Genomic DNA, 17,562 nt, shown 5'->3' on the forward strand with positions numbered 1-17,562 from the left:
GAAGTGGTGCTGTGGCTCAAGTGGTAAAACACTAGCCTTGAGCTGAAGAGCTTAGGAACAGTGCCCAGGCCCAGAGTTCAAAACCCATGACCAAAAACAAACAAACAAACAAAAAGTTGAAGACCAGTGGCTCACGCCTTTAATCCTAACTTCTCAAGAGGCTAAAATCTGAGGCTTGAACTTCAAAGCCAGCCCAGGCAGGAAAATCTGTGAGACTTTTATCTTTTCCAGTTAACCACCAAAAAACCAGAAGTGGTGGGGTGGTTCAAGTGGTAGGAACACAAGCTAAGGAAAGAATCCAGGCTCTGAGTTCAAGCCCAGTGCCCCCAAAGGAACATCAGTCCGAGGAGGAAAAGCATTCTGCCTAAAAAGCAGATTCCTGGGCCTGGAGTTTGGGCTAGTGGTAAGAGTGCTTGCCTAGCCTGCATGAAGACCCGGGTTCAATTCCTTGGTACCACATATATAGAAAAAGCCTGGAAATGGTGCTGTGGCTCCAGTGGTAGAGCGCTAGCCTTGAGAAAGCCCAAGGACAGTGCTCAGGCCCTGAGTTCAAGGCCCAGGACTGGCAAAAAAAAAAAAAAAGCAGACTCCTGATTCAGAACAGACACTTCCTTGGTTAGTGGGAGTTTGTGTTTTTGTTGTTGTTATTGAGGAATGAACTCGGCTGGGCACTGTCCCTAAGCTTTCTGCTGAAGGTTAGCTCTCTACCATTTTGAGCCACAGTGTCACTTCCAGTTTTCTGGTAGTTAATTGGAGATAAGTGCCTCAAACTTTCCTGTCTGGGCTGTTTTGAACTATGATCCTTAGATCCCAGCCTCCTGAGTAGCTAGAATTGATTATAGATGTGAGCCACCAGTGCCCAGCTAAGGCCATTTTCTTTTTCTTTTTGTCAACCACAGGGCTTAAACTCAGAACCTGAACTCTGTCCCTGAGCTCTTTTGCTCAAGGTTAGCACTTTAGCACTTTGAGCTATAGCTCCACTTGTAGGTAGTGTTGTTTATTGTTGTTGTTGTTGTTTTTTAGACCATTGCTAGTAGATACTTGCTTCAGCCTGAAGCTCAGACAGATTGGGCTAACTGGTTTTTGTTTGTTTGTTTTAACTTCTTTTCCACTTTATGCTGCTAGTGCGACTGCTAAAGCTTTTAAAGACATAAAAGGATTCTGACAAAACTGTTGAAAATTGTTTTAACTGTACAATTGTTTTAGACACTGGCAAGGACCTGTGAAATTTTGGGGCGGGTAAGGGCCATCAAACCAAAGTAATTTCCTAGATATCTCCGTGATGACTGGAGTGATTTCATTACTTGGAATTCTTCCTCTTCCCCAAGTATTTTGAGGCTGGTGACCCCCATCCTTCACCTCCTGAGTTCCTTTCCTGCACCCTTTGGGGTTGGGGTAGAAAGAAACCTGATGTGATGTCTTTGGCATCTTTAACTGCTCTCTGGTCTCTCTACTGGGTCTATGGACTGTTGCCAGTCCTTCCATTGTACAAGATCAGACCTAGATGAGAGGCTCCACCCACCAAGCAATCAGAGAGAGGACCCAGGACCCTGACTCTACCATCCAGGCCATTTCAGGGCTTATGCTACCTTTCATAGCCCGAGGTTTCTCATCCACTTAGGATGAAGTTAGGCCTATGCACCCCTCAATAGTTAGGATACTTTATTAATTCCAATGGCAATCTCTCATGGGCCCCCTCATCTGTTCCCCACCCCCACTCCCAAGCAATGCTGTCTAAATGCAGGCTGCTGTGGTTCCTTTGAACAGACCCTCTGAGTTCCGACGTGGAGTACACTGAGGTGGAAGTGTCCCCGGTGGAGCCCCACCATGGTAAGTGCCTCATCTGCTCCCAGCCAGAAGGGCTCTAGGAAGGGGTTTATCAGCAGGCCTAAGGCATATGATGTACCATGGTGGTAATCATTAATTAGGGTACCTTGCACTGACTGTTCACTAAATGCCAGGCCATGACTCAGAGGTGAGCAGTTTTGTTTCTCTGGAAGAAAGCAGTCTTGCTCCCGGATGTTCTGGCTTTCTTCTAGTGGCCTGGAAGAAAGGGTTAGGATGCCATGCTATGTGTCAATCAAATGCACCTTTGAAGGTATGGAGGAACATTTGGGGACAGACATTGAGAGCATGGGGTTCCTCTCCGGGAGAATGAATGGATGCCTGGGCTTTTGTGTTTGTCTGTGTGGTTCTCTCTAGGATGGGATCTAGATCTCCACTTCAGGACTGGGAGACTGAAGCAGAGTGAGCCCATACCAAACATCCATTTCAGCTGCTTTTTGAGTTGTATCTTTGGCAACACTAGGCATTGACCTCAGGGTTTTGAGCTTACTAGATAGGTTCTCTACTACTTGAACCATTCTCCCAACTCTTTTTGTTTCCGCTTAAGTGTGTTTCAGCTGGGTCTCCCATTTTTGCCCACAACCAGCAGACTCCCTACCTATGTCTCCTGCATAGCTGGGATTACAGGTGTATACCACCACACTCACCCCATCAAAGCTGCTTTGGGTGCCTAAAAATACAAAACACATCTCCTAATCCTCCCCCAACTTAGCTCACTCGAGACTCCTGAGAACTCAAAGTTAAACACACACACACTGTCACGTGCACACGCAACACCAGTCTTCGGGCCTGCTGGAAAGTTTGGGACTGCTGCCATCAATTCCCTTTCCACCAAGGCTCTGGCCAGGCTGTGTCTTCAGCCAGACAAGTCTGGGCCGTTTTCCAGGCTGGCCTGGGAGTCACAAATCACATGGTGATGGTGACCCGAAGCCACCTCTTTCTTGCTCCATGATCTTGGAGGAGTTCGGGGATCCTTTCTCATCCTCTTGCTGACAGAACTTCCCTGCTGAGCTGCCTTGTGTGATCCCCAGGTTGTGGGCTGACAGCGGGGTCTCTCTCCTGTGGTACACATTCTCTCCCAGCTGCAGAGCATCCTACTTCTAAGTCCCAGCTGGGCCCGGGAGGGGCAGGGAACATGGCAGGCTTGAAGTTCCCTTCCTCTTCATTTTGTGGAAAGTGAATGACTTATTGATATAATGAAGAATGAATACCATGATTCTTCTGTTATGGAAGTACAGCCTCAAGAGCTGCGAAAGCATGGATGCCAAGGATAGACATATAGTAAGCACTGGGAAAGAGCTGATTGGATGCAGTGACCTTTTCTGGGTGGCTTAAGGAAATCTCTTTGAGAGCTGGCACTCAAGCTAGAGCCTGATGGCTACAAAGAAGGTGGCTCCCAACATGAGAGAGGATTGGGGAGAGCCCAGGAAATAGAAAGGGCAAGTGTGAGGAAGTTCTCATCTTGGCTCATATAAGATCTGGGAAGTAGAGCTAGATGTGGGGGCCATGCCTGTCATCTCAGTGTTTAGGAGACAGAGGTCTCACAGGTGAGGCCAGCCTGGACTATCAGGGGAAATCGGAATGGAGGTTTATATCTCTGCAAAGAGACAGGAGAGAAAGGAGATGAATGGAGTTTGGGGAAGAAGAGGTTTGGGGTGGAGCACACAGGGTTTTCTTTTTTCCATCTTCTAAATAGGTCAGGGAGAAACATTAGACAGAGAGGGGCAGTCTTCAAGTCCTTCTTTTAAGAAAGAAAAGGATCAAAGGAGGAAAGAATGGAAGCAGAGAGACTATTTGAGAGCTGGTGAGAGATGGATTCTAATGTATTGTGCAGATAAATCAGTGACAATTCAATGATCAATGCAGGGACAAGCCGAATTTCTGCATGTTTCTTGCTGGAAGTAACCACATGATTTCGATGTCTGAGATCGGGAGACTGAGTGGTTGCTGAGATCTGATTCCATTGGGTTGAATATGAGATGCCTAAGAATGAGACAGCAAAGAGGGCTGGCGCCCAGAGGCAAGTTTTGAGATGGATGGGACTTTAGAGGGCTCCCCCCAAGCCCCTTTTGGTCCAACCTAAGCTTGGCACACCCTTCCATCCCTGAGTAACCTGGGCATGGCTCCAGGGATAACAACTTTCCTCTTCCTAAGGGAAGAATGCCAGGTTTAAAGGAAAGGGCAAGGGTCACAAGAGGGCAGAATGACAAGAGGCAGGACTGAAGTCAGGCACCAGTGGCTCATCCCTGTTAGCCTAGCTAACGAGGCTAACGATGCAAAGCCAGCTCCGGTAGGAAAGTCCGGGAGACTCTTCTCCCCAATTAATCATCCAAAAAAAAAAATCCCTGGAAATGAAGGCGTGGCTCAAATGATAGAGTACCAGCTTTAAGTGAGAAAAACTAAAGGATAGAGCTCAGTCTCTGAGTTCAAGCCTTCACGGAAAAACCCTGCTGTCTCCTTCATACCGTACTCCACCGTCTTGATGGTAGAGGACAGGAAAGACAGCATCACTGAAGGTCTGGGCACAGCAGGATGAGCAAATGCCCATGTTGCCCCGGGCATCCCACACAGAGGACCAAGTTCTACCCATACCCACCCCCCCACACACACCATAACACTGTTAACTGAACCCTACGCAACTAACACCCTGCAGGGCTTCAGGTTTAAGGAAGCTGAAGAGGGAAGAAGGAAGCAGTTGCGCTTTGGGGCCCCTTGCTTTCTCACAAATGGGCAGAAGAGGAAAGGGTTTTGTGGGTTCAAGGCTAGTGATGAGTAAACCTGACCTGGACTTGGCTAAGCCAGTTCCCTGTTGTCAAAGCTGCATCTCCTCCCCCTGTGGAGGAGGGGACAGGCAGGGGCTCCTTACACCCTGTCCAGGTCTAACCCGGGCTGGCAGCTGACCAAACGGCCACTGGGGCTGGAAGAGGGGCGGGAAGGAACTCGTTAAATCCCTGGTCTGCTGCCTGTTTGCTCCAAGACTGATTGCTGGGAAAACCCCATGACGTGGATGCCATCTCTTTCTCTAGTAACACAGAGAAAAACAGAAGCTAAAATAAAGGCCCATGCGGAAATAACGCTGACAGCAGGAACAAACAGCTGCTGGCCTGGATTAGTCATTAGGAGACAGATGTGGTGGGGGATGGAAGGGGGGCACCAGCAGTACCCCCTCCCCTCGCTGAGCTGAGCAGAGTCAGGCAGCCCTGTAACTTAGAAGCAGAAACTGCCTACCCCTGATGTCATGCTGAGAAGCATTTACAGGGTGACAGAGAGGGGATATGGCTAATTGGGTCCAGAACATAGAGTGCTCCCAAGGTGACCAGAGGCATCTCTTGGCTGTCCCCATGTATCTGGGGGCAGTAGAGTTCACGAGGTATTCAGCAACCCCCCCCCCCAGGCTTTTCCCCCACACCTCCCCTCCCTCCCCTGCCTCCTTCTATTCACTTCCATCTTCCCCAGCTCCACTGAGAAGGGGGAGCAGCAGACAAGCCATCAGTGCTTCCCTCTGAGCTCCCCTCCCTCTGTAGGCGGCAGCAGCAGCGCACAGAGCATGCGTCTCAGCACTGGTGCTCATTTGTATACTTTCTGTGTACCTGCTGGTCCCTCAGGACCAGATCCCACCATTTCTTCCATGGTGTAGGCCACACAGCAAGTATTTAGGGTCATGGTGAATGGGTGACTACCCAGGCCCGACACTGAACTGGGGGGTTCCTTGGGGGTGCAGAGGATCTCTCAGTAGACTAGGGAATCCATAAACTCCCTCTTATGTCCCAGAACTGGGTAGGAGAACGCTATGTAGGCCTATGTGCTGTCTCTCTTAAACCTTGGCAGTGGAGGATCTGGTACCATAGTCAATCTACTAAGTTCCAGCCTTTGACCTGAGGAGTTACGATAATTCTTTCAGCAGACCTCTTTGCCCCCACATGCCTCAAGTTTTTCCTTGCAGGTATGAGCTGCCCCCTCCCCTCCCTTGGCCAGGCTTTCTTTTCTCCTCCTCCTCCTCCTCCTCCTCCTCCTCCTCTCCTCCTCCTCCTCCTCCTCCTTCTCCTTATTCTTTTTTTGTTGTCAGTCATGGGACTTGAACTCAGAGTCTGAGCACTGTCCTTGGGCTTTCTCAAGGCCAGAGCTCTACCACTTGAGCCTCAGCACCACTTCTGGCTTTTTTCTATGTATGTGGTACCAAGGAATCGAACCTGGGTCTTCGTGCATGCTAGGCAAGCACTCTACCACTAGGCCAAACTCCCAGCACCACTTCCAGCTTTTTGATGGCTAATTGGAGATAATGGACTTTTCTGTCCAAGCTGGCTTTGAACTACCTCATCATTACTCTGGGGGCTCAGTGTCCAGCAGGGAGCACAGTGTTCAAACCAAATGCAATCAATTTGTGGGTAGATAAATGTCCCCCAAATGCTGTGACACCCCAGGGCTGTCCTCAGAGTGGTCAAGGGCTGAGTGTAGGATGGGCACACATGACTACAGGGCATATCCAGGGCCTTGGATGTGTGCGGCACATAGAAAGGACAGTGTCACTGTGGGACAGGCAGAGCCAGGAAGAGCAGGCACGGCCCAGGGTGTGTTGAGGAGTGGCGATCTCAGGACACTTAGTGGCTATGGTCTGTCCATCCAACTGCCACCAGGGGAGAAATGCCAAGTGGCACTGGCTATGAGATGAAGAAGCATGAGGCCCTGCCTGGGGCCCCTTTGCCATCTGTAAGAGGAAGGCATTGTCCTTCACCTGTCAGGTTCCTTCACAGGGAAGCTCCCCAGTCTCTTCTGCAGGTGAAAGGAAACAGGAAGTAGCCACGGTTCATCCTGTTTCCTCAGGGTTTGTGAGTGTGCATGCATGTACAAGTATTTACACGTGGTGTGTGTGTATTGTATGTGTACAAGCTACACGAGGATGTACACAGCATGTGTATGCATATACATCCTGTGCATGTTACCTCAGTGTGAAATAAGCAGGAAAGTAGGGGCTGTTATTTGTTTCCCAAGCCCTTGAATGGACTCTGGGTATAATTTATGCCCTGGGTCTGTCTTCTTGTCTGCTCTTCTGAAAGGGCTCAACCCATAGAATTCTAATACCAGCAACCTATGGGCATTCCCTGGAGAGATCTGTAAATTAATATCTGGGCTAGCTCCTGTCCAGTGTAACCAGAGCCCTGGGCTTAGCACTGAACACAGTGAGTCCAGCCATCCTCAACTGCACGTAGTCCCAATCCCTACCACTCCTTACAGTCCTGATGATGCCAGGCTCCAGCCCTGGGATCCAATTCTGGATGAGGGTCACTGAGCTGGTTGCTGCAGACCAGTGTAGAGCCCCTTCATCAGTTTCTCAGGGTCCAGAGCTGCCTCTCAGTGGCCTGAGGACCTCCTGATTCTGATGTATGAGCAGTTGGTTAGGCTGAGATCTTTTTTCTTTCTTTCTTTGATTAGTTATGTGGCTTGAACTCAGGGCCGGGGTGCTGGTCCTAAGGTTTTTTGCTTAAAACAAGTGCTGTACCACCTTGAGCCACAGTGCTACTTTTGGTTTTCCAGTGGTTAGTTGGTGATAAGAGTGTCATGGACTTTCTTGCTGGGCTGGCTTTGAACAGCGATCCTCAGATATCTGCCTCCTTAAGTAGCTAGGATTGCAGGCTGGCAGCCACCAGCACACTGCAGGCTGAGATCTTTTGAAGTGGGGGAATGGCAAGGTCTCCAGTAGCAAATGGGATGTTGTTGAGGTGGGTGGTGGGTTCAGCAGTGGGTTGCCCTGTGGCTTGGTGGCTTCTGATCTATGCCTGGTCCCTTTTCCAGCTCTGGGAAAGAAGGGCACAGAGACGGTGTACAGTGAGATCCGGAAAGTCGACCCTAGTGAGTGAGGGGCCCCTGGTTCTCCAGCTGGGAGGTGGAGGGTGTCCCTTAGAATTCACTGGTGTCCCATGGTTCTCAAGATTTGATCTGGTGAGGAGGGTGCTGGAGAGATCAGGAAGCAGCTGGATACAGAGCAGGGCCTGGAATTGGTGCTCCCTTCTCTAGGCCATGCTGTCTTCCAGCACTGTCTATTTTGGGAAGTGGCTCATAGGGCTTAGCTCTGGCTCTTAGGCCCTTTTCCCCTGCCCCGAGTGAGAGAGAGGAAAGCCACTCCTCAGATGGGCCAAATGGCATGGGCAGACCAGCTTCCAATGGTCAGCCCCCAGGCAGGGTCCTGGAGAGACTTTGGGGGTCACTGGGGAGGCAGGAGACTCCCTGTAGTAGCTCACTGGCTGTGAAGAAGGTATCTGGGTTTGGATTTGCAATATTAGCTTTAGGCTTAGCTTAGCTTTTGTTTCTATATTTTTAAAGGTTGCTTTATATGTATATACATTTATATGTATATTTATACATATATATATAACAATGATCATCTGAATCAATTTCCTTTTCTGTGTGTAGGCTGGTACTGGTATTCGAACTCAGAGCCTCATGCTCTTGCTTAGCTTTGTTCTCTCAAAAACTAGTGTTCTATCACTTAAGTCATAGCTCTACTTTTGGCTTTTTGCTGGTTAATTGAAGATAAAAGTTTCATGGACTTGGCCGGGAGTTTGGCTTAGTAGTAGAGTACTTGCCTAGCATGCACAAAAACCTGGATTAGTACCACATACATAGAAAAGGCCAGAAGTGGTGCTGAGGCTCAAGTGGTAGAGCTCTAGCCTTGAGAAAGTCCAAGGATACTGTTCAGGCCCTGAGCTCAAGCCCAGGACTGGCAGAAAAAAAAGTTTCATGGATTTTCCTGCTCAAGCTATAGGTGACAGACTCACAGACTTTCCTGCCTGGCTTTGAACTGCGATCCTCAGATCTCAGCCTCCTGAGTAGCTAGGATGACAGGCATGAGCCATTGGCACCTGGCTTCATTGATTCTTGATGAAACACCCTTGGAATGTTTTATCACAGAGTGAAGGCCAAGCACCTCAGCGGCCCTCTGTGGTTAGGGGCTAGTGGTTAGGGATGGGCAGGTGGGGTCTGTGCCAACTCAAGCATTCAGTGTCTATCTCTGGATCATGGCCAAGGTTATATGAGTCTGCTACTTGCACACCCTTTCTCATATCACATGAGAAAGCTAGGACATAGAAAATAAAATAATATGTTAGGCCAGGCATGGTGGCTCATGCCTATAATCCTAACCACTCAGGAGGCTGAGATATAAGGACCAAGGTTCAAAGCCAGCCTGAGCACTAAAAAATCTGTGAGACTGTTATCTCCAATTAATCACCAGAAAACTGAAAGTGGCACTGTGGCTCAAGGGGTAGTGTAGCCTTGAGCTGAACAGCTCAGGGACAGCACCTAGGCCCAGAGTTCAAGTCCCATGACTGATAAAATAATAATAATAATAATGATGATGATAATATTAACAGGGTTTGGAAGATGGGACCAGAAGTCATTTTTTTTGACACCTTCTACTTTGTTGTTTGCAATTTTATCCTTAAAAGCATGGGCTATTATTTTTTTTTTAACTGCTTAAAGGCCAGGAGTTTGGCCTAGTGGTAAGAGTGCTTGCCTAGCATGCACGAAGACCTGGGTTAGTACCATATACATAGAAAAGGCCAGAAGTAGTACTGTGGCTCAAGTGGTAGAGTTCTAGCCTTGAGAAAGCCTAAGAACAGTGCTCAGGCCCTGAGTTCAAGCCCCAGGCAAAGCAACAACAACAACAAAAGTCTTAAAATTTACTAGGGATGGTGACTCAGGCTTATCATTTGAAGTTAATTGGGAGGTAGAGATTGGGAAAAATCACAGTTCAAGGCCAGCCTAGGCAAAAAGTCCCGACTCAACCAAAGATTCCATCACAGCCAAATAAAAAGCAGGATACAGTGACACATATTTGCTCTCGCAGCAATGGCAAGAAATAGAAATAGGAGGATGGCAATCTGGGTTGGCCCTGAGCATAAATACAAGATACTCTTGGAAAAATAAAAGCAAAAGCAGGCTAGGGTTTGGCTCAAATGGCAGAGCGCCCCTCTAGCAAACCTCCTGCCACCACAAGACATAAGCTGTTTAAAATGTCAAATGACATGTTAGAGGGTTTCCATGTGTAGCACTAAAGGCTATTATAGGGTCCCCAGTAACCTGTTCGTGGGTAAAGTTCCATGTGTAGCACTAAAGGCTATTATAGGGTCCCCAGTAACCTGTTCGTGGGTAAAGTGCTAAGTCATAGCATCTGGGACCCCTTATGTGTCATTGTCCCTTCCCTCTTCCCTGAACCTGCTGGTGTAGAAGCAGCCCTGGGCCATTCACATGGTTCACAGCTGCGTTATTTTTGTTTTGCAGATTTCACAGAAAACAGATATTCCGTAAGTACACATTTTATATGCATGAGTTTTCAAAGTGCTCTGTGGGGTATTAATATATTCCCTGTCTCCCACTAATCCTCTCTTATCCCATACTAATTTAGCCTGTTGAGAACCAGCTCCAACCATGCGCTCCCAGTATCTGCGTCATTACAGTCTGCACATAATGAAGGGCCCTGGAGGACTCAGAGGATAGGGAATGTAGGGTACTCGTTGCTCTTATAATGAGAGAGATATGGAGTTTCAGAGCACGGTGGTGCCTGCCTGTAATCGCAGCATTCTGGGAGGTGGAGGCAGGAGAGTCAGGAGTTTGAGTTTGAGGTCCAGTCTGAACTGCAGCCAAACTAAACCAAAATCCACAAAGGAGGAGAAGGATATGGGGGAGGAGGGGAGGAATCCAGTGTAAGTAGAGTCTGTGATCCACACTAGCCTCTTAGCTCTGTCTCCTTTCCCACCGGGGCTTTCTATGAGCAGGACCCAGCAGTGCAGGAGTTAACAGGGCAGCTCTGGTTTTCAGAAATGAGGCTTTTGCTTCTTTAAGGTCTGGGAAGAATTTTCAAGGGAGACTTCTATTAGCCTTTCCAGTGGGCCCCTGGCTTCCTTTGTTTTTCTCAAGTCTGAATTCTTATAAAACAGAGCCCTTTATGCTTTTGACAGACAGGAAGGCGCAGGCATTCTTTTTAAGGGAGAAAGCTATCCATTTAAGGAAAAGGAGAATTAAATGAATGACTTTTTCTAGGCTATCCCCTTCCCCTGGACTTCTGAAATCAGAGATTGTTGCATGGAAAGGATAGGGAGCCAAATTTCCAGATGAGGAAACTGAGGCCTGGGTTGGTAGGTTGATGATTTGCCCAGGGCCACCCACAGCCAGATGTTAAAGCCCAGATCTCCAGGCTTCCTGGACAGTATTCTGTCCAGCATAAGAAGTGAAGTTGCAGCCATATGCTGGTGGCTTACCCCTGTAATCCTAGCTACTCAGGAGGCTGAGAATGGAGGTTCAAAGCCAGCATGGGCACAAAATTCCATGAGACTCTTATCTCCAATTAACCACCAGGCTCAAAGTGGTAGAGCACTAGCCCTGAACTGAAGAGCTCAGGAACAGCGCCTAGACCCTGAGTTCAAGCCCCACGACTGACCTCCCCCCTAAAAAAAGTGAAGTTTTTATCCCAATAATGGCCTTGAGAGAGTGGAAAGAGAATGTCCCATGGGCAGTGTGAGGACCCTGCTGTGGTATAAATGTGGATTTCTCACTTGGATAAGTGTGGCTGTGTCAAGGCAGGCATTAACACTCCCCAGAACTAGCTTACTTTGTCTCCCATCCAACAGGGCTCTTTGAACAAAGATTCTGAGCTCCAGAGCTCCAGAACTTTCCCTCTGCTCAGATTTTGGCCCAAGGGTACAAAAGTCTGCTTCTCACATGTTCCTCAGAACACATCCAGGTCGATCCTGCCCACTCCCCCGCCCCATAAGAAAATTGTTTGTGGGAGCTCGGGGTTCTTAGCTGTTAGGGAAGGAATTTTGAATCCTTAACACAAATAGATTTTTTTTTCTTGAAGAAGCAGGTAGAGTTTGCCCTAATCATCAGCCATGCAAGTCAAGAGAAAATTAATTGAATTGCCCAGCAGGGAAATGGGAAGGGATTTCCTTCCTGAAATCAAACCTGGCAATCGTTCTCCTCTTGTTTAACAGCGGTTGCTTCTGAAAACATATTGGAGGAAATATCTTAACAATGAGACAGCCACTTCGCCAACTCTAATTTCGTATTGTTTGACTTGCTTCAATGGCACATTCTGACTTCATTTTTCCTCTGCCATTTTTGCCTTGTTTATAAATTGTGCTTGTGGCCAGCACAGACAGATAACGTGAAAGAGAACACCCTGAACTTAGACCAGAGTGGGGAATCTGGGCCTAAAGGGTCCAGCTCTTGGAGAAAACCTGTCTTCTTAGGGGTAGAGAGACATGGAGGAGGATGAAGAGGAGGAGGAGGAGGAGGAGGAGGAGGAGGAGGAGGAGGAGGAGGAGGAGGAATCAATGGCCAGTTACAGTCCCGCCCCTTCCATTGCAGCCACTACAATGGAATCTGCTGGGGAGGGGGTTCAGGAGATGGGGGAGTAAGTTCCACATCTTTGGGGTGGCCCTGATTTTCCCAAGCCTAGGCCTTGCCTTTCTCCAAGCCTACGTTTGCCCGTATATAAATGGAGCTGCTGATGATAAAGGCGATGGTGGTGGTGGTGGCAGTGATAATAATGGTGATGATGGGGTGATGATGATAATGATGGTGGCGATGTTATGATAGTAGTGGTGATAATAGTGGTGACGATGATAGAGGTAGTGAGGGTGACTGTGGTGATGGTGATAATGGTAGTGGTCTTGGTGGTGATGAGGGTGATGATGATGGGCAATGGCTATGGTGATGGTAGGAGTGCTGATAATGATGATGTGACGATGCTAGTTATGCTGATAACAGTGGTGATGGTGAGGGCGGTGGTGATGGTGGTGGTGGTAGTGATGTCAATGGTGATGATGATGATAGCAACAACAATAACAGTTACCCATTAAGATTTTAAGGATTAGAGGCGAAACTTTGCCAGTCATAAACTACCATATAAAAACCTAGTTGGAATAGAAGGAGCGGTTGACACACAGTATACACTATGAAAACACAACTTAAATTTACCCTCTCAAGACATCTATTTCCTCGTCTATGCACTGGGTGGATGAAAACCCCTCATCTAGTTGTTGCCACACATAAATAAATACACCGGACACAGTTTTGGTTTCTTGGGAATGCTCAGAGGAGAAACTTTCTAGCAATAGGAACTGGTGGTCCCAGAGGGCATGGGAATCAAAATGGCCTTGGAGAGGGTTTGGACTATGTTCTGACCAGAAACTGGGCAATTCTATGGCTGAGCTTGGATAGATGACAGTTGACTTCTGATTTGAGATCAGCAAGCTCAGTCCTCCATTGTGAGCGTGTTAACCTTTACCTTGAAATCCCTGAGGCCCTGTGGCCAGCAGCCTAACCCTTCCTGTCTGTGGCATTGGTCCTGTAGCAATGCCTGAATCCTGTCTGCTACCCCCAGATACAGGGAGAGTGGGAAGGTCTGGGAGGGCCGTGTTCTGAAATCTGCAGAAAGACTGGCCCTGGGTCATGCCTCGTTCCCTCTGGAAGGAGAGTTGGAGGAAATGACGGGAATGGAGCAGCGGCACTGGCAGGCCTCCAGGCCTCAGGAGCCACATAGCTTTGTTGGCCTGTTTGCCCAAGTCTCTCCTGGAAAGGGAGGAGCCAGAGCCTTGGGGTTCTAGCTGTGCTTTCTCTGCTCTGCATCCTGTCTCAAAAGGCACAGGGCCAGAACAAAATGGTGACACAATCTCAGCTTACCCCCAGGAAGCCAGGCAGCCCGAACACAGTTCCCCAAACTCCAAACAATCCCTATGTCTTCTCTCATTCCTGCTTTTCCAAATTTCAAGTGTAACAAAGTGTCCTGTGCCCTCAGTGGCTCCAGATTATTGAATTCAGGTGCTTCCTGTTCTTCTCCCAGCATGCCTTGCTCTTGGGTTCTGCAATGTTCTTTCTTCCTAGCAAAGCCCAATCTTTGAGTTTTCCAGAGTGGCTTCTGTGATCCCTCACTGCTTTCCCAGAGTCCTCTCACTGCTTCTGAATGATTTGGAGGCTTTGTTAAAGCTCTTCTACTTCATACCTCTGGAAGTACTGTTTATCAGTAGACTAGAAAATGCTCAGGGGCTCAGGAACTCAGGGCGCCGTGGTTCACGCCTGTAATTCTAGCTACTCTGGAGGCTGGGATCTGAGGGTTACAGCTCAAGCCAGCCCCAGCACAAAAGACTGTGAGACTCCTATTGCCTATTGCCAATGAATCACTAGAAAAGGGGAAGTAGGGCTGTAACTCAAGGGGCAGGGTGGTAACCTTGAGCTGAAGAACTTAGGGACAATGCCCAGGGGCAGGGGTAGGGCCATAGCCTTGAACTAAAGAGCTTAGGGACAGCGCCCAGGCCCCAAGTTCAAGCCCCATGACCCACAAAAAAATAAAACAAAATTAAAAAAAGACATGTGGATCTTTTGGGTATTTTTCCTCTTTTCTTGGAACTCAGGGCCCGGACACTGTCCATGAGCCTCTTGGTGTTCAAGGCTAGTGCGCTACGACTTAAGCCACAACGATACTTCTGGCTTTTTAAGAGCATTGGAAATAAGAGTCTCGTGGACTTTCCTGCCTACGCTGGCTTCAAACCATGATCCTTAAATCTCAGCCTCCTGAGCAGCTAGTATTACAGGCAGGAGGTGCCTGCACCCAGCTGAGGATAACAGTTTGACTAAAAAGACTCTTATCTTTAATAAGTTACCAAAAAAGGCAGAAGTGGAGCTGTAGCTCAGTAGTAGGGCAGTAGACTTGAGCAAAAGTTCAGGGACAGACACCAGGTCCCAAGTTCAAACCCAAAGACTGGGAGAAAAAAAGTCTTAGCTGGGCTTGTTAGCTCATGTCTGTAATCCTAGATACTGAGGAGGTTGAGATCTGAGGATCATGGTTCAAAGCCATCTCAAGCACTAAAGTCTATGAGACTCTTATCTCCAGTTAATCACTAGAAAACGGGATGTAGGGCTGTGGCTGGAGGCGTAGGGAGGTAGACTTGGCCTGAAGAGCTCAGGGACAGGGCCTAGGCCCAGAGTTTAAGCCTCAAGACCCCCCCAAAACAAAATGTGTCTCAGATCTGTCTGCCCAAGTTGGCTTTGAACTATGATAATCAGATCTCAGTCTCCTGAGTAGGTAGAATTATACATGTGAGATCCATATCTGGCCAGTCATTAAAAAAAAAAAAATTAGTTGGGGCCAGGAGTTTGGCCTCGTGGTGACTCCTAGCATGCATGAAGACCTGAGTTCAATTCCTCAGTACCACATACATAGAAAAAAGCTGGAAGTGGTGCTGAGGCTCAAGTGGTAGAGCTCTAGCCTTGAGAAAGTCCAAGGATAGTGCTCAGGCCCAGAGCTCAAGCCCAGGACTGGCAAAAAAAAAAATTAAGGCAGGGAGTTTGGCCTAGTGATAGAGTGCTTGCCTAGAATGCACGAAGACCTGGGTTTGAGTCCTTGGTACCATATACATAGAAAAAAGGCAGAAGTGGTGCTGTGGCTCAAGTGGTAGAGCTTTAGCCTTGAGAAAAGTCCAAGGACAGTGCTCAGGCCCTGAGTTCAAGCCACACAACTGGCAAAAAAAAAAAAAGTAAATATGTCTCATCATAGGTAGAGATAGAGCTGGAGCTGAAAGCCAAGTTAGTTCTAACTAGTGGCTCCGTTCTCTTCTCCCCCATGGGTGAATGCAGTACTGGGTATTGGGGGCCATCTTGCCAGGTTGGGGGGATAAGGAGTACCTTTCTGGGTGCAACCTAATGGAGTTGACCAGTATGCAGCATTGATGTGGGGGTCCTTGGGATGCCTGTATAGTTGTATACTTCCTTCAGGAAGCCCTGCCTGCCATTTTGCATATTTCTCTAGAGGGACAATCTTCAGTCCTGAGCGTGTGACCACAGCTTGTGTTGTCTTTGTCACTACAGAGGACGGAAGGCTCCCTTGATGGAATTTAGGATGTCGAAGGCGGATGCACATCCCTATACACGTCCCAAGAAGAACAGATGCTTCCTGCATACCAAGAGCTCCATGCACTTATTTATGGGCCCTGCCCTGCTCCCACCAAACATAGCAATTTCTCAGGCCAAGCCGCCAATCCTTGACTCCATCCTGCCATGTTCAGGTCAGGTATAAAGAGCTACAGAGGAGGCTATGAAATTGCCTCGTGTGGCCTTCCTTCCAAGTTGGAAGAGTTTTGCAATGTGGAATTGCAGGAGGAGGTTCTGGGTATTCAGGCCACTGAGATATTTTGAAACTTGAATATTTTTGTCTTGGACTGAGACCAAGAAGTGTTCCATGTGTTCTATACAGAAAGTGGTTTTGTTTTCTCATTGATCACTCTGATGAGTGGCCTGGTCTTGGGGCTAGTTTGTTTGTTTGTATCTTTCTTTCTTTCCTTTTGGCTTTTTAAAGGCCTGGAGTGCTGGACAGCATCTTGTTTCTTTGAAAATGCACAGAGCTGACCAGACAACTTTACCACAGGACCCTCTGACCTCACCCACTACAGATAGGAAAACAGAAATCGCGCCTTTGAAAATGCCAATTAAGAGACAAGACTCCTTGTTTTTTCTTTCTTTTTTCTTTCTTTCTCCCCCTGTCTCCTCCTCCTTCTTTTGGTGCCAGTAGTGGGGCTGGAACTCAGGGGCCTCATATTCTTGTTTAGCTTCTTTGCTCAAAACTGGCACTCTACCACTTGAGACACCAGCTCTACTTCTGGCTTTTTGCTAGTTAACTGGAGATAAGGAACTCTTGGATTTTTCTGCCTAGATTGACTTAAAATCTTGATCCTCAGATCTCAGCCGTCTAAGCAACTAGCATTACAGGTGTGAGCCCCCAGCACCTGTTTTCTGTACCTTTTCTTGTATTCTCCCATTCTGAAAGCCGAAAGTTAAGAACTGGCTATCTTCTGGCAAATATAATTTTTAATGGAAAAGAAATGAAATGTGTGTTTTTCTTGCTAATTTTTTTAATTTATTCCTTGCTAAAGAAATGGTCTCCTGAGATCTTAGGAGGTTTCTGAGGGATCCTGAATATGGAGGGGAAAAAGTGGGCTGTGGCAGATTGGGCTGGGGAGTTAGCAATGCTGCTAACCTGGGCGGTGTTGTAGTAATAAATTTCATCTTCACTCTTCATCAATCTGTGCAATGTCATCTTATGAGAGAGAGGTGACACACAATAAGAATACACATACCCCCAAAGGCTCCACAGGAATCTAGCCAGAAGAACCAAATCAGTCTGAGCAGCAGGCTGAGCCTTGCTCACACTGAGGGCCCAGGGACCTATTGAAGTCAGGGACCAGAGGGCTGAGCTGAGACTCACACACCAAGTCATTAATATCCATTGGCTGGTATTTTGGGGTTCCCAGTAAGGGTTTGTCTATTTTTTTTTACAAGATCTAATTAATTAGTCTAATCTAATACATCCAAAATTTCCAGTTCAATTTAGGGTTCACATGAACAATGTAAGTTCTTAGGGTTAGGTCTCATGTAAGTTTAAAATAAACTAAATGTCCCAAATGTAGAGACCATTATATTTATTTTGCAACCCCAGTTGCAGGGAACCCTTTCCCTTGCCTCCACGCCCCCGCCCCCCACCAAATGCCAAATGGATCCTCTTTAGTGACATTGGACCTTGCTCCCTACAGGCTCAGCCTTCATCCTACTCTTACCCCACTGGACACAGAGGAGAGAGAGAGAGAGAGAGAGAGAGAGAGAGAGAGAGAGAGAGAGAGGAGAGGGAGAGGGAGAGGGAGAGAGGGAGAGGGAGAGGGAGAGGGAGAGGGA

The 17,562-nt window shown here is 47.8% G+C and overlaps 1 protein-coding gene across 3 annotated transcripts in view; it reads left to right on the forward strand.

Moving 5' to 3' along the window:
* The window catches only part of Pecam1 (platelet and endothelial cell adhesion molecule 1), a 39,215-nt gene extending 22,304 nt beyond the window's left edge, over positions 1 to 16,911 (forward strand). Inside the window, exons 13-14 of one of the 3 annotated variants that reach the window (XM_090349931.1) lie at positions 1,768 to 1,830; positions 15,706 to 16,911. In XM_090349931.1, the coding sequence (XP_090206057.1) occupies positions 1,768 to 1,830; positions 15,706 to 15,725 (83 nt within the window). In that variant the 3' untranslated portion in view covers positions 15,726 to 16,911. Of the gene's footprint in view, positions 1 to 1,767; positions 1,831 to 7,635; positions 7,814 to 15,705 lie in introns of those variants that run through there. The other 2 variants (XM_090349930.1, XM_090349932.1) reach the window with 2 other exon arrangements.
* The last annotated feature ends 651 nt before the right edge of the window (positions 16,912 to 17,562 follow it).

Source organism: Megascapheus bottae, chromosome 17 (assembly GCF_031878675.1).
Source record: "Megascapheus bottae isolate mThoBot1 chromosome 17, mThoBot2.hap1, whole genome shotgun sequence".
Lineage (NCBI taxonomy): Eukaryota > Metazoa > Chordata > Mammalia > Rodentia > Geomyidae > Megascapheus > Megascapheus bottae.